General features: G+C 39.4%; 4 protein-coding genes across 11 annotated transcripts; 2 read left to right on the forward strand and 2 right to left on the reverse strand.

The window, feature by feature from the left end:
- Nucleotides 1-1157: 1157 nt before the first annotated feature.
- Nucleotides 1158-10723, forward strand: LOC124220170 (G-protein coupled receptor Mth2). Of its 3 annotated transcripts, none has more exons than XM_046628668.2 (6): nt 1158-1313; nt 4019-4284; nt 6964-7130; nt 7241-7474; nt 7792-8070; nt 8931-10723. In XM_046628668.2, the coding sequence occupies exons 1-6, from the start codon at nt 1218-1220 to the stop codon at nt 9422-9424; spliced, it is 1536 nt and encodes a 511-aa protein (XP_046484624.1). In that variant the 5' UTR covers nt 1158-1217; the 3' UTR covers nt 9425-10723. The 3 variants fall into 3 exon arrangements, with proteins under 3 accessions (XP_046484624.1, XP_046484625.1, XP_046484626.1); XM_046628669.2 differs by having other exon boundaries at nt 8934-10723; XM_046628670.2 differs by having other exon boundaries at nt 7250-7474.
- Nucleotides 10724-12113: 1390 nt separating this feature from the next.
- On the reverse strand, nt 12114-14924 carry LOC124220173 (inositol polyphosphate 5-phosphatase K). Of its 2 annotated transcripts, none has more exons than XM_046628675.2 (9): nt 14449-14923; nt 14256-14369; nt 14033-14110; nt 13792-13939; nt 13525-13700; nt 13219-13446; nt 12960-13113; nt 12663-12852; nt 12114-12587 (listed from the first exon to the last, which is right to left on the reverse strand). In XM_046628675.2, exons 1-9 carry the CDS (start codon nt 14472-14474, stop codon nt 12394-12396), a joined length of 1308 nt encoding a protein of 435 aa, XP_046484631.1. In that variant the 5' UTR covers nt 14475-14923; the 3' UTR covers nt 12114-12393. The 2 variants fall into 2 exon arrangements, with proteins under 2 accessions (XP_046484631.1, XP_046484632.1); XM_046628676.2 differs by having other exon boundaries at nt 12445-12587; nt 12677-12852; nt 14449-14924.
- A 592-nt stretch (nt 14925-15516) lies between these two features.
- Nucleotides 15517-20211, reverse strand: LOC124220172 (uncharacterized). The gene is made up of 5 exons (XM_046628674.2): nt 19829-20211; nt 18684-18917; nt 17885-18560; nt 17575-17652; nt 15517-17173 (listed from the first exon to the last, which is right to left on the reverse strand). The coding sequence occupies exons 1-5, from the start codon at nt 20174-20176 to the stop codon at nt 17025-17027; spliced, it is 1485 nt and encodes a 494-aa protein (XP_046484630.1). The 5' UTR covers nt 20177-20211; the 3' UTR covers nt 15517-17024.
- Nucleotides 20212-20216: 5 nt separating this feature from the next.
- On the forward strand, nt 20217-25633 carry LOC124220175 (trypsin-like). 5 transcript variants are annotated; one of them, XM_069136549.1, is made up of 8 exons: nt 20217-20356; nt 21020-21216; nt 21283-22011; nt 22112-22295; nt 23163-23274; nt 23658-23857; nt 24631-24778; nt 25019-25633. In XM_069136549.1, exons 4-8 carry the CDS (start codon nt 22195-22197, stop codon nt 25505-25507), a joined length of 1050 nt encoding a protein of 349 aa, XP_068992650.1. In that variant the 5' UTR covers nt 20217-20356; nt 21020-21216; nt 21283-22011; nt 22112-22194; the 3' UTR covers nt 25508-25633. The 5 variants fall into 5 exon arrangements, with proteins under 5 accessions (XP_068992650.1, XP_068992653.1, XP_068992651.1 ...); XM_069136552.1 differs by having other exon boundaries at nt 21283-21935; XM_069136550.1 differs by having other exon boundaries at nt 21283-21888.
- Nucleotides 25634-25785: the final 152 nt, after the last annotated feature.

Here is a 25785-nt window from a genome sequence, read left to right on the forward strand (position 1 = left end):
ATTCAAAATTCATTGGGTTATAATTTTCCTGTATATTGTTGTTTTATCATTCGTTTTTCCTCTTCGTTTCATCTCCAAAATTCCGTCGAGCCAAGGACAGCTGATTTCCCCTGAAATGTAATATAACAATACATAACACGCGAGGTGTGAAGCGCAAGGGTTAAACATTCAATACTGCGATTCATGCGTCAGGCGTGATAAGAAAAATGGCTCGTGAATCGCGGGGGAGTCGCGTGCGTGTATCTTCGTGTTATTACCGCCGTTACGTACGTGCAATTAAAAATACATCTGTACACCTGTACACGTGTATATTACATAGGTATATAAACTGCTGTATTGTATATCCGTGTCCGGATTGGCTCGAAAAACGCGAAGGCGCTAAGAGGAAAAACCGTGTCTGTCGGTAGGAGTGGTGGGGATTGATCACGTGTCTGTTGTTCGAAACTTGTTCAACTAGCGATCCTCCGGCGATTTTAATCCCAGTTCGGTTCGAGACGCCGGCCGAAAACGATCGACGCGTAAGCATCGGAGCTGCTGCGAAACTGTAACAAGCAGCGATCAATTCGCCGAAATAACTGTATCTTGAAGATTTTATTCTACGTTATCGTCGTCGTCGTCTTTGTCGAATAAGCATATTTCGTTAGCGGTGCACGACGGCAGTGTTTGTTTGTTTGTTTTTTTTTTTTTTTTTGTTTTATTTATTTTTCTCTCTCCTTTCGTCCGTCCAATCGGCGTACAAGATTCTTTCATTCGTGAAAGCGCGCAAGCGCGCGCTGAGATCCGGTAACCGGAAATAAGTCAGAACAATCGACGGAGGAATTTGGACAAATAAGAGAATGGTGCAACCGCGGGATAAGAATTATCGAGTATTGGAATATCGAGTAGGGTAAATATATATAATACAGCCGAAAGAAGAGTGAGAGGAGTAATAAAAAAAAAAATTTTTCAATAACAAGAAAAAAACAGCCGGAAATCGGTAATTTCGAATCTCAGTTTTCCCGCGTAATATAATGATTATCGATTTTTTTTTTTTTTTTTTTTCAATGACAATGTAATTATTCCGAATTGTGATAACGCGAGGAAGACGTAGTTCTTCGGAAAATAAACATCGTCGATTGTGTTTGTGGTGAAATTATATCGGTTTCAGTTTGTTTGTTTTTTTTTTTTTTTGTCAGTGAAGAAAAAAAATAAGATACCTTTAATTAAAAGCAGTGAAAATGTTTCGACTGTGGTTCGTCATCCTAGCCTGCAGTTTCTGCTTTGAAATATCAGTTTCATCGGCTAAGGAGCCGGTGATCATATCATTCAACCTGGTAAGCTAAACTTGATTAATTATAGACTAATTGTTTTCATATATTTATGAATTTTCATCGAATTCGATCTCTGGAGTAAAGAAGAAAATCGAAACGTTTACTTTCTAGTTACCGTCAAATAATTTCGCGTCAATTGATCTTTTTTTTTTTTTCATCTTTCTTATTCCCATTCCGATTATCAATATCATCGAAAACTTTATCGAGATTGTTATTTTAATTCTCGCCAACCGACTCGATGGAACCGACTCAGCTTTTGGATAGAATTGTTACTGAATCGCCGCAATTTGCGGTACGCGTTGAGGAATAGAAGAAAAAATTCTTCATTAATGACAGAAAAATAAACACTGAATATATATAATATACGCTATTTACTTATTTATTTTTTTTACTTGATTCGTGAGATTTTTTAAGACAACTATATTATGTGAAAAAAATAAAACAACAACAAGTAATATATATATAACAACATTTCGAGGAATTAGCGGTCATTGAAAAATAACTAAACCTACAAAGACTGTTCTAACAATTACTCGATTAGCTATCAAATTATAATTAAATAATCATATAAATGTTTTCGATTTGAGAATTGATTTTTCTGCTAATCAGTAACGTAAGCGTTATTCAAATTGCAAAATGCATTGTAAATGAAGAAAAAGAACAATGTTGAAGTCAGTAACGTTAACGTGTAACGATTCATGCTGAGGAAAAATCGTTAAACTTTCTTATTTTAGAATTGTTTGAAATTCATAAAACCGTAATAAAACAAAGGACACTCATATTATGAATTTTTCGTTCCGTCAAAGTCACCGTAAAAATAAGAAAATAGTGATTCTCTTTCCCAATGTTTCGTTAAGATAGCGTTACTAACTTCAATCTGGTGAAAAAAATGATCGAATCAATGCGATGAGTCGTTATTCGGTGTAATTCAACTTTTGAATGAAACTGACGATTGCATCACACATAGACATTGAATTTCCTTTCGCGGTCCGGAGTTTTGCCGCACGATGAAATAAACGGGCGTTCCAAGTCCCGTGCAAACGACTAACGTGAAAGAGAGTCGTCAAGGTCCTCGCGAAGCCTCCGTTATACAGTTATTTATTACGAATTTGCGTTGAACCGCATTTGATACTCGGAAAAGTGCGTGAGACATGTGATTCGTAGATTCGAGGAAGTCGGTATTATATATTACAGCCGCACGCCTCGTCGATCGATCGAAATGAAAATGGGTCAGGGTCAAAAATTGGTGTGTAGGTACTATTGCCTTCAGTGTCGATAGGTTGAAGTTAGTAACACTATCGTAACGAAACATCGGGGGAAAAATCACTATTTTCTTAATTTTACGATGACTGGACTACGAAGAAAATAATATTTCAAAATATGAGTAAGATTTGTTTTATTACCGTTCACCGAATTTCGGACAATTTGAAAATCGCGAAATAACGATTTTTTTTCTCGGCATGAATCTTTACGGTAACGTTACACTAACTTCAACGTGAACCGTGGTCTAGATACTTTTTGTTTTTTTGGGAATTGACGTTTTCCGAGGTTAGAGTTGTGTATTCTCAGGGTGGCCAGACGCTTTGAAAACCTGGATGTATCAGTTTTCTATCATGGGAATTAGAAACGATTTACAATTTTTCTACATTATATTTATTTTCAATTCGAATTGAATTTGAACCGAATATAGAGTTGATAAGCTGAACGATTTAGGTCTTAGTATCTTACTAGAACTGGGAAACCTGAAAATGTCATTGTACTTTTTTTTCTCAAAAATTTGTGGCCAGCCTGTATGCGTACAACACAATATTTAACATGCGTTGCAAGTAACTGTGAGTCAACAGTTTGATGAAATCCCTAACAACATATATGTATAACGAGGCTGAAGTTTGTAACGTTATTGTAATGATTTAAGTTTCGGAAAAATTGATAATGTATCATAATATATCATAATAAGACAAAGCGTATTCATATTTTGAAAACTTGACTGCTTCAAAGTCACTATAAACTTTCAAAATAGTAATTTTTTCCCCCAATGTTTCGTTGACGTTACTAACTTCAGTCCGATTACAATACGCACTCTTTAAACTACGGTACTTATGTTTGCATAAGTAAATCGTGTCACGGTTTTATCCACATGTGCACAATATATCGACTCGAGATTACAAAGTACGTGCAATAACGCCAAGATAACGAAACAGTGCTTGGAAAGGGATCCACCGATGTTGTACAAATTTATGAAGTCACGTTCGCACCTCATTTTGTTACCTATATACGTATGTATCATACGCCGCAACTGTCGGACAAAATACCGAATGCAAAGTTGTGAAATAACAATCTTAATTATAACATTTCCTGCTAACTTACGACAAAATTAACCGCGACATGCACGTATAACGAGCACTTACTTATTATCAACTTTTCTGACCAAGGAACCTCATCGTCGATATATCTGTATGTATAAATACACGTATGTATCGTTATAGTCCATGAAGTGATCAAGAAGATCGATAAGCCGATCGATCAGCGCCGCGGGTATATATTGAGACAAATCCCCTTATCTTGCCAATTTTTAAATGACGAGGGTCAGTCGTTGGTTGGAGTTTTGAAATTTTGAGGACAAATTTGAATATAGTTGATTGTACGCGTTAGCATCGATATTCGCAATCGATTAACCTGAATAATAATAATAATATTTATGCGAACAGACGACTTTTGGCGGTGACATCGAGAGGATTAAATCTCTGCACAACACCAGCTGGCCCCTTGTTGGAAAGTGCTGCCCGGTTGGTCAATTGTATCGTTTTAACGATGATGATAATCCGGGTGAAAATCGATGCGAAGACCCGCGACCGAACGAGAAAAACGAGTACTCACCGTTCTTCAGCGACTTCAATCATTCCGGACTGTTGGTTCCAGGATTGAGTCAACCCCAATTCGTCGCGGTCATCGGAATACCTTGCCGACATGGAAAGTTAGTATTAATTTAACAATGCACCTAACTGACATAATTATCCAATCGCAATCGTTGTGGAATCATCCCGCGTGAATTGGCAATTTGGATAATATGATATAAGTGTACATTGAATCAATGATTTCGGCTGGAAAAAGTCTCTTCTCGTAAAACATGAATTTCATTTTGAAAGGTAGATACTCGGAAACTGCAATAGAAAAAATTAAGCAAAAAAATACTCGGTTCTGTACGTCGATTAGAATTTATTGTTAGACGCGAAAAATATATCGGTTTTATTTGTGTATCCGTGAAAATGTATAATAGACGCTTTGGATTATATCGTGGAATTTTTCGACTCGGATGGTAATGAAGATGTTACAATAAAAAAACAAGTAATATTAATATTGATTCAATTATATTAATGAATTTTCATTTCGATCTGAGAATTTCCGTATATACTGCTCCAAAATGTCAACGGTTTTTTAGACGAAAGGTTAAAACAAATTTCTTTTTTTAATCTTTGCGTATAACATAGGACTGAAATACGTCGAACATGCGGGAGGTTTTTTTTTCGTCATTTCCTGCGGATCTATTTTGAAAATGGCTTTCATAACCAGAAAGATCAGACTTTTTTTACACGAAAAAATGCAATTCATCATATTTTTAACGATGACCGGAAGTGCTAAAAATATTTGCGATGAAGGTTCAATTCTGCATCGTTAAGAATTACAAGCCTGGAAATTTGAGGATTTTTATACTTGGTGTACGCTATAACATATCCAAAATGCTAATACAATGATTCGAAATTTCGATCCAAAAATGCTGGTCGAAAGTTGAATGAGTGATTAAAGACGTAGAATAAAAAAAAAAAAATTGAAACAATATCGCGATGACGATCTAATGAACATCGCAACGGTATTCTTGTTCTGCGGAAATTCGAGGAAATTCAACATGCGTACAAGGTTGCACCGATGCGTAATAAGAATTACAAGAATTTACAAGTACGATCTCATAGGGTCAATAATTCATTATAGATGACGGACTTACGCTTAAGTTGTAATATTCAGTTCGGTGACCTTCATTAAATTGGTCCGCTGCAAGTTCCTCGCTTATGACGCTGGTGTCGAAGAATTTCAATTGACTAATACTGAGAGGGTATATGCAAATTTACGATTTCACCTAAGATCTCTTGATGAAAAAGTTAACTCTATGTTATGTGAGGCGATATTTGTAAGGTATTATATTACGCCCGTGCCTCTTATACGTTTATATATTTGTCAGGTGTCAGAATTCAACTCCCAAGTAAGTCGATTCGGGATGATGAGAAGAAATTCTGGCTCAAATCTGCGTACCTTGCAAACTTTGTACGCAAGTGTTAATTGGGATATTAGTGAAGATAATATATTGCAAGTTTTTAGTTACGCAGACTGCACATCGTTATTTTAATCGTATGTAAAACACGACGGTAATATTGCTACTTGTTTCTCGTTTATTTATATAATATCGGCATATTATTTATGAATTTTGTACTTAAACCTGTTATCACGCATTACTGTGCTGAGTCAAATTTTGTGACAAGATAGGATTCTATGGTTTTTGGACTCGCTGATTACAAATCTGAAATCAGATTTTGGAAATTCAAGATGGTCGATCCAATATGATGAACGAAATTTTTTAATTTGAATGAATACGGACAAAAAACTCAATGCAGGGGTTTTTGGGGGTAGCTGATTGGATTTGCCATACTGAATTTTCAAAACATGATTTCAGACTCGTAATCAGGAACTCAAGAAACCCTTGGACAGAGTTTTGTCTCCGGATTCGATCGCGTTAAAAATTTTCGTCAGCCATATTGGATCCGCCATCTTGAATTTGTAAAATCGGATTTCAGATTCGTAATCAGCGACCCGAAAAACAGACAATTGATGTAAAAAGTGTGTACGTGTAGAGAGGTAACTTTTTTCGGAAATGAATTATTCCTTCAATTTTCACGATTTTTCTCAATCAATTTATTTCTAACAATAATGATATACATTATATCGCAATAATTACTCTTGCGTATTAAAAACCTATTATTACGCTATCGGAACTAGCAAAAACCGCAAAAGAAATATATTGAAAAGTTCTCTAAACATACCAAAAATGTGTATAGAATAGGTAGTAAGTATACTTACCGCTATGACTCAAAGGGTTATACTGTACCCGGAGCACGCGGCTAAAACTGTAAGCTACAGGTAATTCATTCACTCTTAGCGGCGGACCGCTCGGCCACGAAACTTGTAAAATATACGGCAGAGTCAAGGTTGCGCGGAATGCGAAAAGAAAAGTTGGGCTAAAATTAAATATGGTATATTATATGCACACCTCTGTATTATACGTAGGAGCGAATGAGGAAAGAAACCCGCATTATACTACAACATAAATTCTGTCACGCACGTCGGTGGAATTCCGTAATGTCAGAAAGAATCGCGTTCTGTTGCACGGAGAGGAATGCAAATGAATTATTATGCTAATACTACAACAAAATTCTGGATCCTTGAATCCGTGTTCGTAATATATTACAATCGATACTTGGTATACGTACACCTAATATTGCATAACAGTAACTTAAGGATCCTCCTCTGTTTCCTCTCTCCTTCTCAACACTTTTCGAACAAATCTTAAAATATCCTTCAACGTTTTGCGGTTCAATAATCTCAGGTACATAATGGATCCGTTGACGATAGCGGAGGACGAGTATCACCTCATGATGAACGGGAGCGTTTTCACGCCGCTGAATAACGTGCGGATGCTTCAACCTGGTCAAGACTACTGCATGGAGGTCGTGTCCGATGGAAGATTGGTCGTCATGGGCTGCTACCAGCCAGGTAAGCGGATAATCGTAGACAGCGGTTGTTCAATTGGTGGAAAAAAGTGTCGAGCTCGCAATTTGCGATTTGGTTCCATTCGGTCATGTAGCTTCCTCTTAACTTCGCAGAACTTAAAGTAGTTACAGCGGACACGCGGCTCGCTATGTACGCAATCGGTCTCCTGATTTCGGTGCCATTTCTCCTGGCGACGATCATCTCGTACGTGATAACGCGGCAGATCTGCGACGTACATGGCATGAATCTATGCTGCTACTCCGGATGTCTTGCTGTGGCTTTTCTCACCCTGGCGTTACTACAGCTTGGTGGACAGTCGTTCGATCAGAACGCTTGCGTATCGGCAGGTTGGTGTCTCGACGATCATGCGAGGAAATCTTGATTTGTAACAGATTGAAGTTTTTAGCGTTACTGTATTGATGGATTTTTCGAAAAACTCGCTATTCGCCCATCTTTGAAATAATCTGAAATCAAGCAAACCATAATGTAGCATCAGATGACTCAGATTTTGTAAATTCAACGTCTCCAGTAATATTCTAAAGCAGTGAAACGGTTACTTTTGTATCGACGATTCGTTATACATTAACGTTACTAACTTCGGCATTATTGATTTTTTTTTCTTAACGTACCTTTCATTGTCATTTTTATTTCATACTACTTTCAGCGTTCGTCATACAGTTCTCCTTCATTGCCTGCTCCTTTTGGCTCAACGCTATGACCGTCGAAAGTTGGCGACTTATTCGAGGGTACAAAGCAGGCTCCCCTCCGCTCACTAGTGAGCGCAGCCCTCCACTCTACAGAGTATTCTTTTTCTACTCAATTTGGGGATGGGGACTTTCCGCCGTTCTCATCGTTGTCTCTTTGGCTCTGGGTCTCAATCCGACGATACCGTGGACCTACGTCAAAAGATCCGGAAACGAGCAGCCGAGCTGCTGGTTTGGTTGTGAGTATTATTTAACAGTGTATACGTGTATAAATTGATATAAGTAAGTACAGGCTATAAGTTACTTTGGCGCCTGACTACACCGAGGTCTCTTTGGACATGCTTCACCGATTATCGTTCGGAATGAACGTGCTCCTCCACCTTCCGAAACAGGAGTTAGGAACGGAGAAAAACCCGTTTCTTACAAATATACAGCGACGTTGTTTGCGACAATTATATAATATGGTAAACAGGAATTGAACAACATGCGTGGTTGAAATGAATCTGAGCAAATTTGAATTGCGTTATAAGTTATAAGATATCAACGACTTCAGAAAAGGTCTTTTATCATTGGATTACTTCAAAAGGATTAAACTCCAGCGTTTTTCATCTAATTATAACGTTTTTGCACTCATTTTGTTCGACGTAAGGATATTCAGATATTGTATGAAAAAATGTTTTACAAACGGTTTATCTTCAGAGTGGATCAAAATATATTTCGGAAAGTATCTACGGCACAACAGCTACGATCGGCACAATTACATTTGCCCTTTATATCTATGTTATAGTTCTACACAATTGCTGAGAGTCTGATTGACTAGTAAAATTTAAACCGAAAAACATTATATTCGGATAAAAAACACCAAATCCTTTTGAACGTGAAAAAAAATTATAAAAAACCGTTTCTCGAACTGTCGATATATGACGGCCTTCGTGTTATTCGATTTTGCTCACTTTCATTTTTATCAGATTGTAAGAATGTCGTACTTTCCAAACGGTTTTTTATCCTCTTCTAACCGCAGTTGATTCACCGACGATGAAATTGCACCTGTTCATTATTTCTTAACCGAAGTCTTCAAAAACTGGCTGTAAATTTTCAGTAGACACGTACTCGCTTCCGTATTTCTACGTACCGGTTGGCATCCTGGTGTTCTTGAACACGACGCTCTTCGTAATGGCCGGTATAAAAATGGCCCAAATCCAGCGAGCATTGGACCGAAATCGCGTGGCGCGTAACAACGAGTCGGATCGTCGTGACCGTCGAGTTTTCAAGGAGTTGAGACTCACCTTCTTCTTCACGCTCGCCCTGTTCCTGATACTGGTTGTCAACTGGTCGATGGAACTCGTGTCGATGCTCACGGAGAGCAACGTATTCGCCTGGTCCATATTCGACCTGGTTAACGCCCTCCAAGGCCTCTTTGTCTTCGGTTTCTTCGTCCTCAGACGAGCCGTCCGCACCCTCGTATGGCAGAGGATAAAGGAACTCGTTGGTATAGGTTCCGAGCGCGAATCCGACGACGACAAGGCGAACGAGATGACCCTCTTATCGTCAGTCACGAACGGCACGAACTCCACGAGGATCGTGACTCAGTGACATCCTAATGGTGCATGAAAACCCTTGTGATTAGTTGATGCGACTGCCAATTAATACCTTAGATTTACGTATAATTAATTTAAAATCGACATCGCATAGACGACGGAAGGATTCGGAAAGGTAAATTGACGGTGAAGTCACACCGGGGTAAAACTTTCATTATAAACTGTATAGAATACTTTTACACCTTGTCGCCGGAATCCTGATACGAATGTAAGTATTAAGTTCAGTGAGATGTTATAAGCATATTTGTAGGTAAATAACGGTCATTAAAAATGTTTATACATGTAAACCGTACGTTTTTAAAAGCATTTTTATTTTTCTTTTTATACAATTTAATATCGCGCGGAACATATGCGATAAAATTTAGTGTTCAGGTATAATTGTTATTATCATTTCTGTTGAACTTATTTTATTTTGATCTTTTCTCGCTATTTAAATCATCATCTCCATTCTTTTTATTCTTTTATGTTTATTATTATTTTCCTTTTTTCTTCTCGCTTCAATGTGTATGTTTGTGTGTGTGTGTACGTGTGTTTTAATTGCTGTATGCGGGTATAATTTATATTTATTCTTTTAAATTACAACAACGTTAAAAAGTTGTGTAATAATAATGATAATAATTATAATAATAATACATGAAAAAATTATGTTTAACTATGGAAAAATTTGGTGGGTATATCGGATGAAATTCTCACCTGATATACGTATACCTGTCTGCACGCACACACGCCGTCGTAGTAAATAGATATACATATAAGATTTTTACATAAAAATAGAAGTAAATATGACGTACTTATTTCACGTTATTTTTGTTTTTATCGCGGTGAGGAGAACGAAGCAAGTTAGAAATAAGAAAACTAGCTTCGTTGTACATGTACCCGTTGAAATTTTTTTTTTTTTTTTGATTTGACGAAATGATGAAAGGAACTGAAAATAATATCCGCCAAAGTTACCAAATTTTTGGATCGTTTAAAATAAATAAGAGTTTCCTTCGAACCTGACACAAAAGAAAAGCTTTGGTAAAATACGCTTTATATTTTCTCATTTTAATGACTATTATTGTTATTATTATTTTTACAATAATAGCGATAAATAAATTAACCAAACTGAACTGTATTCAGCAAAAATATATCTCTGTATGTATAAATTATATACATCGGCTATAATAGAATTATTTATTTTTCACCAAATATTTCAAATCGTTCAATTACCTGTCTGAATATTATTTTCAATGAATATATTGTTGACTTTAGCCAATGACAGAGAATTTTTCTTAATTACGAGTATTATCGTATTCGTACAGTTGAAAAAAAGCGTGAATATAAACGAAACAGAACGGATAAAAATTGATTCAAGGCGCTGATGGAAACAAGAAAGCGTGATAATGAGAAAAAATTTGTAACTTGTAAATCGACATTTCCGTTTGGAATCCCCCTCTACCACTCTTATGTTATTCTTTTTCATCACTTTATAACTTTTTTTTTTGCTTTTTTTTTTTTTTTTACCTCACACCCGTAATTTTACATCCACCATTCTATTCGATAATATTTAATAAAAATAGATAAAGCGTTCGCGTGAAAAATCTTCTTAGACTTTCGCGATATGATCAAACTTATATTAAAAGATTAAAAAATAAACATTATCTTCAATATCACCAGCAAGAATATAAGTGTATTAAACTATACAGTTTGTCTTTACCGTTAATTGCATAATTAATTGATTAACGTTTGTTTTCCCATTTTGGATAAGGAGAAGTATTTACATACATACATGCGTAGGTGCCTAAAACTAACAATAAGCAATTGTTCGTTTCAATTTGTTTACCATTCTACTTTTATTATTAGTAAGGCAATAATCATAAAAGTTGTAGCGATAACCGATCAATATCTATTACTTATCTGTACAGACAAAAAAAATATACAACAAGTACGATCCTAGTATATACCTGCCGATGACCCTCGTGCAGTGCATCAGCAATACGTACAAGGAAAAAAAAAATAGGCAAGATTAGATAGTACAATCTTTTTGTGTGACGCACCTGCCGAGGAGTAGTTATGCCGATAGGTATATAGTAGATACATAAACTTTGAAAAAGCAGGTACCCCAGAAGTAAATTTCAGCCTTTTTCTACCACAGACGTGAAAATTCAAATTTCCCAACCGATTGGAATTATTTTCCAAGAAATGGAAAAAAAAAATAAACTGGCCGATAACAATAAAATTCACATCACCGCCAACGGGGAGGTAATAAAAATCACCCCGGGGCATTATTCACCACACCTCTGATTGACTGGCTGATAACTAACGATTATCTCTCGATTTCTCCCCCTTCCAAACACTATCGAAATTTGAGCATAAAAACTGGTGTTCAGTTTTTTCTTTTTTTTTTTCTTATGTTTAAAATAGAGTACAACTGGATAGGACGAATAGAAAGAAGAATACTAAATTTCTAGAACGCGTGCGTGAAGCAAAGAATATTATTATTGATAAAAATACCGATAGTTGAGGAATTTGTTTGAACTACCGATAACCCTGTATTAAAAAATTACCCTAAATGTCATGTACGAAGCCCAAAGCTGACACGTGAAAATATTTTCGATACCTAGAAAATTGTGACGAATTTGATCGAGTGCATAACAATAGCAACATTAATTAATAATTAAGATTGATGTGTGCTATTTGTTAAATTTTTCTTTTGACAGCCTTAACGTTAACTAACAATAAGTAAACACCCTAATCTCATTGGAACTAATTTCACAGTGTTTATTAAAAGCCACTGTTATTACCCATTCAAAAGTAGCGATAACGATTCTAGTTTTCTACAACAATTCCGCGATTCGTGCCGTATTTCACGTCTTTTGCTATAAGCTCTATATCAAAGTTTGATTAAAAACGATAAATCAAGTGACGAAATGTGGGAAAGTGCAAAGATCTTGGTGCGGCGTGTGCATCCCGGTAAACTGCGAGTCATAAAGGGTTCGATTGAAGCCTTCGATAACCAGGGAACGGTGGACTCACACCCAGAATCCCAACGGTGCTTCCATTCTGCCTGACGTAAACAAGCTGATACATACCAGGCGCTTGAAGCGCGGAGTAGCTGAAGTAAATACGATCAGTTATTGAGTCCGTTTGGGGCGGAGCTGAGCCTACGTCACTTCTGCCTGGAATATATATTCTCATGACTACTTTGCGCGTTGAGAAGAAGTAATAATACTATTTACAGAGTTTTCACTCACCTCGTGCAACGTACTCATAAACAATGTATTCGTCGAGGCTTGTAAATCCATTTCTGAAAAGACCGATCCAGTCGCCACACGACGGTCCTATGCTTCCGGTCAGTTTGTAAGACACGGAATTTTCCTCGTCGATAAACCACTCGGTCAGTGGTAGGAACGTGACACCTTGGTCCTCGTAATCCGCTCTTATCTGCACCAGAGTTCATGAGTTCAGATATGTTTCACAGAACCGAAAAAAAATAGACATAGAGAGAGAAATAATCATTGTTTTCAGTGAACAGAAAAGATATTCCTTACCGTTATTTCAAACTCTCCGGTAACTGGTTTGTGGTCGGATTGCACGTAGCTGGGATGGCTTGTGTAAGTCGACTGAGTCGCCTTCAGTCTAATGCCTTCGTAGACGTCGGTATTAACTTTATACAATATTCTGTCAGTCCAAGATGGCCGACGTCTAAAAATTTAGAAATTAAAATAAGATATTTGTGAGTTTGAAGCAAACGTTTTGGAAAATTTAGTTTTCCGTTAATAATTCCGAATTACGGTCATGCGTACTAACTTGAAATCAAACTCTTGAGAGCCGAATTCATATTTATAAGTCGGAGGAAACTTGATGTCGTTTTCGATCAATTCGCTAAAAGCTTCACCGCTGTGCATTACAGCCATTAACTGATCCTTGTCCAGCAGAAGATCAAGCTGATTCTTTTTAACCAGTAAGTCGATCTCCTCTGCCGACAGTTCCTCGCCATTTAGTCGAAAGTTTAAATCTCCAATCCAAAATACATAACTGTAAAAAGAAAACGGGAATTTCAAATGCCGGGAAAAATTATCAAAGAATCTGAAACAAAAAATTATAAATCCTTACTCATGATAAAATATGCTACTGGTGTCTTTCGTGGTGAACAAATGCTGGTTCAGGATCACGTTGTAATCCGAAATTCTTTCCGCCAGAAGATGATCGTGAGGCGTTAGGTGCGAGTTTACCACGCAGATACTGACCCCGTAAATGTTCAACCTCACGCTAACGGCACCCTTGTTACCCTACCAACAGAAATCAGAATTGCCGTGATTTTCTTTTTACTAATTTTTGGCCCTACTTGAGTTTTTTTTCGCCAATACTGCTCTTACTTACCCACATGCCTCCGAACCCTGTCCTTGTAAACTGGGCTTCTATAAGCCGCAGATGAGTGAGATGCTGTCTCTGACAAAAAATGTTTAAAACCAGACCCTGTAAGCGCTGATTACGCACTTTGATATAATCATGTTCCTTGAGTGTTTCCCTGTAAAAGAAAATGATTGACCATGGTTCGTGAAACACGATGTATGAATACAGTATGTGTAAAATTAAAATACACAATTCTTAAAGACTTTACCTCAGGGATTTGGTCCAAGGATCATCGGTAAACATACCCATTACCATATTCTGAGGCTGAGCCTTCACCTCCTGCAAACTGACGATATTTTGTTAACGCAACTTGATGGTTGATCAACAAAGTGCGATAAATGCCTGCCGCTTTTGTGTTTTATTGCAAACGATTGAGTTCAACAAGTTTTCAATGACATTATCGTCTCATTGCAATAATAATCTAAGCTTACCCTACAACGTAGAAGTCTGGTAGTTCTTTCGCATTGTTGTGTCCAATTCCCAGCAGTTGGTGCAGGTCTTGTTCGGGATATTTAGTAGCAACGTTCCAAGTGACAAAATAAAACCTAGAATTATAAAAGTTGACTTCCGATCAGGAGTAAAAACAGCGGTTATTTTATAAGTATACACTTGGTTTCTACTCACCTGAGTTTATCGGTTTTCTCAGCCATCGTTATTAGTTTCTCTCTGCACTGCAATACGCGTATGACATATACGTTATTGTCGAACTGGGTTATCCAAAGAACTTTCACCACGTGCGTAAGTAAATATTTCCATAAGAAATTTACAACCGTATATCAATGACGACGGTGATAATAATAACAATAATAATAACAGGTAAAATAACATATGATTATTATTCTCGTTGTCGTGATTCTTTTCGTTCAACTTTACGCGTCGCTACGCGGGCAGGTTATAGTATCGCAATGGATCACAAGGACTCTGTAAGTAAATCTGTTCATTCGGACTCACGTAGTTCACCTCATGTTTGAGAATTTGTTAGCAGGATTTCTTCGTTCTAACGACACGGTGTCAAACAACCGTTTCATTATTATATCACATGCCTGTGTACACACGTCAAACTGACTACACGCGACTTCTGCACGTCATGTTTTCCAATGAGAAACAAACGCACGTCAGACGATGCGCAGCGCGCGCCAACTGCTTGAAATAGCCTGTCAGTTAGCGCGATTTTTAATTCAAATTCAGTATCAGTTTATACAATGAACGATATCATGGTGGAAATGTTGTTCTAGTTCGACACTGAGCTGCGTGATCGTTAAGAAAATCCAGATTTCATAATTTCTACTAATGGACTATCACGTATAATTTGTTATATATTCGTTTCGTCAGCAGTTTCAATTCGCTGGTGTATAGGCAACCGGAAATTTCCGTCCGGCCGCGGGTGATCAGATAAAACGAGTACTTACTTTCTTCAACAATCATTAAAATCGATGCGATATCCATTATAATCCAATTGAGCATGACGACAACGATACAAAGAAGGACAGCTTGTTGCGACACTTGAATGCAGACGCGTAGTTTCACTGTATGCACTAGTAAACTTTACTGCTCTCCTTAAATTAAACGGAAATAAATATTTTCGAACCAAAAAGACAGTAGTTAATTCAAACTGGCAAACATTTTCCGTGGCCGAAGGACGTGAATTTTGAAAATTTATTTAAACTGATTTATAACAAAATTATATCACGAATACTTTGCACCGCTGCACTTTTATCACTCTGCACACTTTTATGTCACTTTGGAGAATACTAACTGCAACAATTCACTCATACACGATGACTTTTAACAGCGAGAAGAAAATAATCCTCCCGGCAATTGAGTAACGGTCAAAATGGCAGCCCCATCGCTCGTCAATTGTTTATTGTCGTGACGTCACAGATCCCGCCAAAAGTTCGTTACGAATTCGAACAAATGAAGTCTCGATGCAATCGGAACGTGAAACTTATTTAACTGATCATATTGAAGTTAGTAATGGTCTCGTAACGATTAATTCGTGCTGAGGAAAAACCGTTATTTTGCGATTTTGGAAGTGTCTTAAATTCAGTAAACCGTAATCAAACAACACACACTCATGTTTCGAAATCTTAGTACTGTCAAAATCATTGTAAAATCAAGAAAGTAGTGATTTTTTCCCCAACGTTTCATGTCGATAACGTTTTTAACTTCAACCCCGTATTAACTGCCAGATTTACTGGTATTTCAAGAATTTCGTTCGAAATTATAACCAGGTAATTCAGACCTACTTCAATTAATACCTGTAATATTACGGGAATGTGACAAGAAAAATGATTCTCTCGCTGTTTCGAAGAACGTTGAAAACTGTAGAAACGGAGGAATTAATTACCCAATTTGGACCGTTACCAACGTCAGGTCGATTGTATTTTGTCTGCTTGTCGACAGTAAGTGAGTGATTCTGCTGTATTGTTGGCATAAGTTATAAAACTGAATGGCGAGTTAGATACATTTCTGTAAAAGTACATTTTACAAGAATAAATTCTACCCTAAATTTCTAAAAAAAGTTTCCTATTCGTACGGAATGATATTGATACATAGGTATACATCAATTGCACGTATATTTCGGTGAATATTATTTTTACGTCTCGCAACGTTCTCTGTAGTAACAAAATTTATACATAACATGCTTTCTATAAAAGCAATTTCTATACGTACATTGTATGTAAATAGTTTTAATTAATACTTGCATAGCGTGGATTATGATATTCAACTAACGGCTCATTGATTGCCTCGTTTATATTGAAATTACGAGCAACTGTATGCATGTATACGTGTACTTTCATCATGACATACATTCAAATGCACATACCGGCACACTTAGTAGACACCGATTTCTATTTTACCAACCTCATTGTCAGAAAACCGATGCTCTAACATATTATAAGTACATCTTGCTATTGTAAAGTCACTTGCGAAATGAGACAAGGACGTTTCTCTCACTGATTTGCCTTAATTCAATCGATTAAGATTACTGGCTAACTCTTTTAAGTATAATATATAGTACGTGATTAAGTTATTATTTGCCTACACGGTAGACGAGCGATCAGGCTCTGAATATTTAATTATTCAAAACACCGAAGTAATCATTAATTATACTTAATTACGTATAATAACGTTCATTCTGCACGATGGCAACTGCGTCTCAGATGTTTTTTAACGATACTATTTTTCGTCTTCTAATATCAGTACATCATTCCAGGGTGAGCTGCCCTCTGAAAGAAGACATTTGGATTCGCAGACATCGTTGTGTACAAATTTCCAGCATCCTCCGGTCTCAGATACATCCCCGGCGGCAATTGAACAAAAGTATCAACGGGTCCTGAACGCAAATCTGCAAACAAATTGATACCCGATGTAAAAATTATGGACTGGATATGAATGGAAAAACCACTTTTGAAACTCGCAAATAACAGAAATGTGGAACTACCAACGCGGAAAGAACTATGTCTAATACTTCTAATACAGCTGTGTGTGTGCAATGCGCGTATAGCGGTATGCACGGCTGCTGCCCCTCAAAAATGCTTGTTTCCGTTTCATAATCTCACGACGATTCTTGTACATCTCTACGGTTTGACGGGTAACCGCACATGAAACAACATTCCGTGTGCAGAGTCGACTATAATACGACTATGACTAAAATATTTCAGCGTCTATGTATAAAATGACATAGCTATATGGATGACGAAAGGTTTATGCATTATTGCTGCAACATTGATGCATACGCATGCATACCTTCAGGGTAAAGTTGATTAGCACTGCATCTACACGCTGTACAGTTTGGAATACCAGAAGACACCAGGGCAACACGGTCTGGAATAAAATAGAATCGGATAGATATCAAATAATAATTACTGTATCTAGATACTTATTGAGTGTTCAAGTTTTTCAGCACACGGTCTAAAATTTGACATAAGCTGTTGAAAAACTGAAATATTGCATAACATTATAGATTTTTGTTAAAAAATCTGCAGAGAACCGTTCAGGGTTAATGTAGTTAGAAAATATTTTACCATTAAAGACTGAATCCCTGAATTTAACTAACCTGTGCTTTGATGACAGGGCAGCATTTTAGACTCCAGAGTATCATTTGGCGGTTTGAAGTGAAAGAAGGATGGTGAGTACCCGCTGGCCGGCAGCGAACTGAGCCCGTCATCCCTATCGTGTGGATTGCCACGAGTAACAACAGTGGCGTTTTCTCTTCCAAGGGCAGCGAGCTGTCGTCCCTTGGGTAAAAACATGAGTAGAAACACAAGGAGGGATGTGGCCAAAAGTGCGTAGGCTAGCCAAGCTTCACGGTTCTCTTCACGGGCAGTAAGAGCCCCAACTCCGCCAGAGACCCATACAGGAAGCGAAGCGCCTACTGCCAGTCCTATAAACGCTGCTTCTCCGTTGTTATCTCGAAGCCCTCGTGCCCTGATCGCTAGACCGCCAACTGAGATCAGCAACATACTCGCATAACCTAGCGAGGCAACGAGATGGCCGACCGGAGTACTGCAGCAACATTGTTGCATCGGGTGATCCCCAGGCGACGTGAATGCTGGTGCTGATGATGACGGTGGTGGAGGTAGAGGGGAGGCTATCGAAGAGGGTATGAGACGTACGCTATGGCTGGTAGATTCCGAGGCACTAGACAATAGGTTGGTATTTGATGGAGTGCCATAGAACCATTGACCAATTATGGCGACTTGAACTAGAATAGCAAAAACCAGCACCAATGCCTGTAAAAGAATTCATAATAGAGCTGAAGAATGTGTAGTAATGCAATTGCGGTGTTATTCTCTGTAAAAATCTCTGTATAGGAATTTGTTCTGACTATTAAGAGAGAAGATAGTCATGCATACCTGATAGGGTGCGGGCAAATACACGCCGCTGTTCAACGAGAGTAGGAAAACGCACTTTACAAGAAGCGCTGCGAATACTAGAGCTGCAGGGAGGCCAATGAGGCGAAGGGCTCCACAAGAGATGGGATTCGGGGCCAGAGACGGCGCAGCTGATAGCCCAGCAAGAAGGAACAATCCTAACAGCAATACTTGACCCAGAAACAAATGTCTTCTGCTAGGGACGGCAGCTCGAGCCTGTAATCACAGGGTATAAATAATTATTCAAGCATTTGTATGTTACCCAATTTTTCAATTCGTATCCTTACATTTAAAGAAACACTAAATGCAGCATAATTCCATACAGTTTTCTACTATGGACTAGATCCAAACATCAATATCCTTATACAGAAATATGGTTTGCTACATGCTTTCCAAGTTTAATCTGCATGTGAATATGTCGTGGATTTGAATTCTTGAAATAATGCTCAAATAATTTCTTGATGTTGCATCCGCTGACTATAACACTCTCTATGCAGCAAGAGTTGGTATAAATGCAATCTTGTTCATAGATCAGCAACTAATCGTTTGTATTTTAATTAGAATAGATACCTGCAAGTTTGTAGCTTGTATCAATACCGTATACAAACCATCCTCAAGTACATATATGCAAATTCCACTACAGGATTACTGCTTGAAAATGGAAAGCGATTATAACTCTGTCTATTCCAGGCTCTACTTATTTTTCTCCCTCTAACCATGTACATTCAAATTACAATAATACGACAGCTAATTTGAATAGAAAAAGAGCAATTATAGTGAAACAGACATTCTGAGCACATGTTAATTCGTGGTAATCCAGAAGTAATTAGAATTTATTCGACGAAGCTACTCAACCATTAACTATTAATTCGCTCAAGGCAAATTAAAAAATTCGTTTCAGTAATGCAGGAACCAAGATTGATACAGGCAAAAATCGTTAGTGATTATGAAAATCGATTAATCAACGTGTGTAAAATTGAAAGTTCAGATAACAATTGATAAGAATTTTGTTGAAAAATGTACTGGCAGTTCCAAGATTGCAAAGTGTTTAATTTACATATGTTGCAATCCGACGGTCGAGTTTTAAATTTGAATTACACCCAACGTCGCCCGATCATTGTTTATACCTTGAGCAAAACGAAGACCTCGAAACCGGCCATGAATATCATGGCAGCGGCACTGAGGGCGGCAAGCGGCAGAGCCCAGGGCTGCTGACGAAGAAGAGATTGCGCCGTCGGATGGGCGAATCCACCGGCTCCGTTCCGGCCCGGTTGTCCACCCCTAAAAATGGATATCGTCCGGTTGGGTCCCGGGACGCTGACGACGCTGGCAACGCTGACGCCGCCGGTGCGGTCCGGGACTTGGGGGACGAGGAAGTACTCGGTCGAGAGTTCGACCTGGGGAGACCGATCGGCCGCGGCGACGCCGAGCCAGGAGGTGCAGGCAGCGGTAAGGAAGATCGGGCTCACCCTCATCCTTCAGTAGCTTATCTCAATCGGTGCCCTGCAGCCACCACCGAGATTCGTCGCGTCCTGCGTATCGCCGAGGGCATCATCGCGGCCATATAATCGCGCCGCTTTTCCACGATTAATCCTCTTCGTCGATCCCGGGATTTCCCCAGCTCTCGCTGCGCACCGTTATTTGTGCAGTATAAGGTATAATAGTATACATATATACTCACGTCGACTTTTTATCATCCGGCAATTACCGTGGTTATATTATTATTATTATGTACACCGTACAGTTCGTTATACGTATAACGATATCGCCGATCAGATCACGCAGCTTATAATCGTAATCCACGCGCACGTGGCTTGTGTTAGCCGATGATTTGGGTTCCCGTATTACAGCACTTCTCTCTTTCTATTTCTTACCGCCTGATTATCTGCATCTATTGAACAGTTTAATTTAAAGGAGGTGCCCTGGTCGATTTCGACGTTGACGCATATGTCTCCAAACTTCGAAGTTCATGTATAATCTCAAACGAGGAAAAGGGTTTAACAGCCCTACATTCTACACGTGAAATTTTGAACAAAAGAACTCCAATACATTTTCATTTAACGCTGAAATAAAGAAATCGGCTGTTTTTCACGCAATCACAATATTAAATTTGTAGAATTCATGCCTGCATTTCTTTATTTCTGCGTCAAATGAAGATGCATTGAAGTGTTTTTATTTAGAACTGTGTATAGAATGGAGCTGTTAAGCCCGTTTTTGCGTTTGAGATACGTATACTTCGATATTAGGAGATATATACGTTAACGTCGAAATCGACCAGGGAGCCCCCTTAATAAATAATGACGTGAGCTCAATTACAGCACGAAAAGCGGTTCGGACTTGAGGAACTGCGGACTTCAAATCGTTCGAATTCACTCACCGGCGGAGATTCACCGTTAACCGTTGTCCGCGCGACGCGCGGCGAACTTGCTTCTAGCGTATAACGCGACGATACGCCGCGATTACACCTAACATACCCAGCCGTCGGCTGGCAAGACACGTTATACGCGTGTATAATGTAAGTATTAAATTTCTTATACATTTAGTATTTCAACTAAGTATACAAGTGTCGTATGATCAGTAGATCCACGCATGACACCGCGGAAGAGTTGATTGAAGAAGTGAGCGACGCCGATTAACCAGGAGTACCGCGGCCGTCAGACGACGAGGGCAGGACTAACCAGGAGTCAGGACCAGCACTGGGTCCGAGCCGTCGCCGACTCGCCGCTCCCTGCTTCCTCCCCCGCCGTGTCCGTCCTTCGGGCGAGAAATTCCGACGCGTGTCGAGTTCGGAGTTGGAATCGCGGCACAGGCGAAGAGGAATCGCCGAGTAAAGCGGGGGCGGCTGGATCACGCTGGGAAATTTCCTAAGCGTGGAGAAAGATATGCAGATCGAGTTTTCTCGACGTTCAATTTCGAGCTTACCTGCGTGTCCCATTGATGACGTTCTCGTACCACGCACACCGTGGTTAAGTGAAAGAAAAGGGGGGGCAGATGGAGAAAAAAATGCAGTAGAACTCAAAAAAAGCATGCGGCAGCACGGGTGCCGGGCGCCCGAGACGAGGGACAATGGCCACACCCCGGCAGTCCGTTGCAGCTTTCTCCTGCAACCGACGGGCATAACAAAGGTGGAGGATAAAGCGGTTACGGGCTATTCCGCACTGTGGTATACGTAGCACGCATCTACTATGTGCGTGCACACCTCGCCTCCTCTGCGGGGTTTTTACACATATTCGTGTATGCTGTAGAATTATTCGTATTCCGGGTATCGCGGCTTGCACCGCTGCGCTATTGCACGAGTTGCTGTAGCCAGGTAGTGCCATAACGCACTTCCAACCGTTTGCTTTGCCTGCCGGCTGATGCCTGCTGCGTTTACTTCGTCATGTATTTTTTAATTTTTTTATTTATTACAGGTGTATCGCATGATATTGAGAAGAAATTCGAACACGGAATTCGCCGCAACGAAACCCGTACAACGAATTCGCGGATATAATTCATGGTGCAGATTCACGCGACGTATTCTGAGCTGGTTTCACTTTACCGTGGAAAGGCGAGTAGCGAAACTATTACACGGTCGCGGTTCATCAATGTTGAAAAGTAAGTCGCGTCGCATCAATTATATTATACTGTCTATGTATAAAGCGAGTTGAAAAAGGAGGAAGGGGGCGGCGGAGATAAAGGATAAAGAATTATAGTTAAGGAAAGAGAGATGAAGAAAAAAAATAGGTAAGTAGGTAAAGATTTCTTATTATATTGCCTTCTTCCTTTAAACTTTTATATCACGCCGTCGAGCATTTATATTATAATAGAGCTAGGCTAAGACGCCAGGCGTCTAAGTGGCCTTATACCTACCCGTGTACTATTAGCCGATTAATAATATAACGTACGTTATGTGTATACGATGTACGCGTGCGACACCTTACTGATACCATAAAAAATTATTATGCATAGCGGGGGGATAGGATGAAAGGAGAAACTGACGGAAAGATTGATGCCGTTTATTCGCTGCACATACAGGCGTGCGAGTAATAATATAGCGTATAATTACGGGGCTTGCGGTATCGCGCGTGCATGGCATCGACGCGATGCGTCCATATGCGATTATGCTCCGCAGCTATATGCCCGTGTACACATGTAATTAAAAAAAATGCGTTAGTACGCTGCACGAAGGACGGTCAGGGTCAAGGACCAAAAAATGATATACCGGGGCCCCGACGATGCTGCAACTAGCCAAGAGCCACGTTCCGTTCCGTTCTGTGCAGTGCCGTGCAGCTGCTCAATCCTCCCGTGAATAAGTATACTTAGCTGAGAATTGGGAAACGGGCAACGCCCGCGCCGAGCGGCAACGAGATAGCCAAAACCGGTTGGTCTCCCCGCTGATCGCATATATGCCCGTCTTACTTTCGACCGTACGAACTTTTAGGGTTCCTGGAACGCTGTATACATTACAATGTCTGCCCGCAGGCTCCGTGGTAATAAAACCTCCGGGACACGGCTTGATGTCAACTTATATCTACAGGCACCAGGGTTAAGGGACCATCCTGCGGCAGGATGTACGGAGAACAAGGAATTCCAAGTCCTAAATATTGTCAGCAGTTTTCCATTTTATAAGTATGGATCACAGCAGCCTTGACACTTCTCTTATTCGTGCAGTTAACAAAATATAGTTTTCGATGTTCAAATTCAAGTTTTTAAATCGAAAACGTTGAAAATTAGTTAATTGTGTCTATACAGCTTCTTGCAAACCGTATAGCTAAGATATTTGTACCTAGCGCGATACGCGTGTAATCCGGCGATTTATCAAAGCGGGATTCTTCTCTGTTCGATCACATTAACGGTGTGATTGGTTAAACCCCCGCGATAAGATCGACAAATGATTTTTTTGGGGCATGCAACGATTAACAGTTCAGCCACTTTATCGTAATGGAGATTCGAGCTTGTACGTTCTTTGCTTTACAGCTGCTGATCGTCCTGCAGTTTGCGTCAACGGGTTTTGGAAGCAGTCGTATCGCTGCGGGCGAATCGACGACCCTCGGGGAATTCTCCTTCATTCTATCTCTGGGACTGACCTCCTGGGCAAACGTTTACCATTTGCACTACTGCGCCGGATTCGTTGTCACTGAAAACTGGGTTATCACTGCTGCCCATTGTGTCGAGGAGTGAGTATAACGCATATTTTAATGATATAAATCCGTATACTCTACGAGTAAGTGCACCCGACTCAAAATCTAGACTCTACCGTAAGCCTGCAGGTACTCAGCAGAATCTCATTTGAGACTTTTCGGTCCTCACGCTCTATTCAGAACCTTGAGAGAGCTATATTTTTCATAGTTGGACCCCTGGTAGATCTTACACGTATTATTACCTATTCTGGTACTCTATGTGATACTCCTTTCATATGAGAGCCTGTTCAATGTCTTGAGGTCCTCAAACCTACTGCAGTAGTATCTAGATTGGTGATTATATTATTCCGCTTACTCTGAATAATTAGATGCGATACGGGACCAAGGTTACGAAAGTATAATAATTGATATTATGATTAACACTTGGTATCAGTAACCACATGTCGATCAATCTAAATATCGAAATCTAATTCAAGTACTGATCTTAATATTCAATGACTGAAATTGCACATTCTATGGTAAAGGACCTGTAGAGATCTTTAGGATATAGAGGATATAGAAGACCCGTAGAGGTCCTGAAGCTACAGAAGACCTGTAGAGGTTTCAAAGATGTCCGACTTTGAACCTAAACGTGGGAAAAACGGAAATATCGGACAAGTTTAGGTCTAGAATACGTTCTCGTTTCAATATAAGGTTAGTCCTCCACAGGTCCTACTACGTTCTACCAAACGTATAACTTACAGGCGTATACGAGGGTCTAAATTTCGATTCCAGCAATCACGATAACTATCTGTATTTTCACAATTAAGCGCCGTTCAAGATGTGGGACGCTACTATTGGCTGGCTGGGACAAACAATTTGCGCCAAGGAGGCACCCAGTACTTCATCGGTCAGATCGTTATTCATCCCGATTACGCCCCGGATGATTCTCTGATACACGATGTCGCCTTGGTCAAGGTGAGATACAGCACCTTTAGATTTTGGCACAATTAGAGCCAATTCTTTGCTATTAAGGCCTGATTCCTCCAACGTTAATCTAAGTTTAATGTAAGTTCAGCCTATCTTCAAACTGTAAACAAAAAATTGAACGCCGTTTAAACCGTGTCGGAGGAAACGGGCATAAATGTTTAAAATGTAAACGAAATGCTCGAAAAATTAAGGTCGTATAACGTCTTGGTCATTATTTTATTTGTACAGGTGAGAAATCCGTTTGAATTTTCAAATACAATTCAGCCAATCGGGCTAGCGAGGTCAAGTGCTGAGTCTACATCAGGGACTCGCGGTGTTGTCGTCGGATGGGGTGAAGTTTCGCAGACGGTGATACAACCCGATGTTTTGCGAAGCGCCGAGGTTACGATCATCGACGGAGATCTCTGCCGCGAAATATACGCACCTTGGCACCTGACCATTCACGAAAAATATCAATTCTGCGCTTTATCTACCAACGACGAAGCGAAAACAGAGGCGAGGACCGATTCTCAAATGAAACTTGATCGTAGGGCATGCCGCGGAGACGAAGGAGGGCCCTTCTTTTATAGGGACCTTCAACCTTCGTTCGCCGTGGACACTGCCATGGGATTCGTGTCGTGGACCTATGGCTGCACGCCCTCAGGCTATCCGGCTGTATACGTAAAAATATCCCCCTACTTGGAATGGATACGTGAAATTACGGCCTCGTGGATATAATGTATAAGTTTTGTTATTTGTGTTGATATAATGTATAAGCATTGTTTATTTATGATGTTAAACCATGTGATTAAATTGTTTTTCATCACATTACGCGATCGATCCTTAGCGTTTGATGATTATCACACATCTAATTTTATACATTTTTTTGTAACTTTCTGGAACCACCCTGTAGTTACTGATATTTATTTTAAAAAACCTGAACGCATGCATGAGTTTACGCTCGTGTTTTCTTCATGCATGCAGGCAACGTTCGTGGCGCGCAATTCTACTATTTT

Source organism: Neodiprion pinetum, chromosome 5, assembly GCF_021155775.2.
Source record: "Neodiprion pinetum isolate iyNeoPine1 chromosome 5, iyNeoPine1.2, whole genome shotgun sequence".
NCBI lineage: Eukaryota > Metazoa > Arthropoda > Insecta > Hymenoptera > Diprionidae > Neodiprion > Neodiprion pinetum.

Coding starts and splice junctions, on each gene's coding strand:
- LOC124220172 (XM_046628674.2), bottom strand. CDS start 20,176: ATGAGGGTGAGCCCGATCTTCCTTACCGCTGCCTGCACCTCCTGGCTC. Junction 18,561..18,683: donor ATTTGCCCGCACCCTATCAG/GTATGCATGACT, acceptor ATTCTTTTACAG/GCATTGGTGCTGGTTTTTGC. Junction 17,174..17,574: donor TAATCAACTTTACCCTGAAG/GTATGCATGCGT, acceptor ATTTGTTTGCAG/ATTTGCGTTCAGGACCCGTT.
- LOC124220175 (XM_069136549.1), top strand. CDS start 22,195: ATGGTGCAGATTCACGCGACGTATTCTGAGCTGGTTTCACTTTACCGT. Junction 22,296..23,162: donor CGGTTCATCAATGTTGAAAA/GTAAGTCGCGTC, acceptor GTCTGCCCGCAG/GCTCCGTGGTAATAAAACCT. Junction 23,858..24,630: donor GCTGCCCATTGTGTCGAGGA/GTGAGTATAACG, acceptor TTCACAATTAAG/CGCCGTTCAAGATGTGGGAC.
- LOC124220173 (XM_046628675.2), bottom strand. CDS start 14,474: ATGGCTGAGAAAACCGATAAACTCAG. Junction 14,370..14,448: donor GAGAAAACCGATAAACTCAG/GTGAGTAGAAAC, acceptor TTATAATTCTAG/GTTTTATTTTGTCACTTGGA. Junction 12,853..12,959: donor CCGGAGAGTTTGAAATAACG/GTAAGGAATATC, acceptor ACTCTGGTGCAG/ATAAGAGCGGATTACGAGGA.
- LOC124220170 (XM_046628668.2), top strand. CDS start 1,218: ATGTTTCGACTGTGGTTCGTCATCCTAGCCTGCAGTTTCTGCTTTGAA. Junction 4,285..6,963: donor ATACCTTGCCGACATGGAAA/GTTAGTATTAAT, acceptor CAATAATCTCAG/GTACATAATGGATCCGTTGA. Junction 7,475..7,791: donor GAACGCTTGCGTATCGGCAG/GTTGGTGTCTCG, acceptor TACTACTTTCAG/CGTTCGTCATACAGTTCTCC.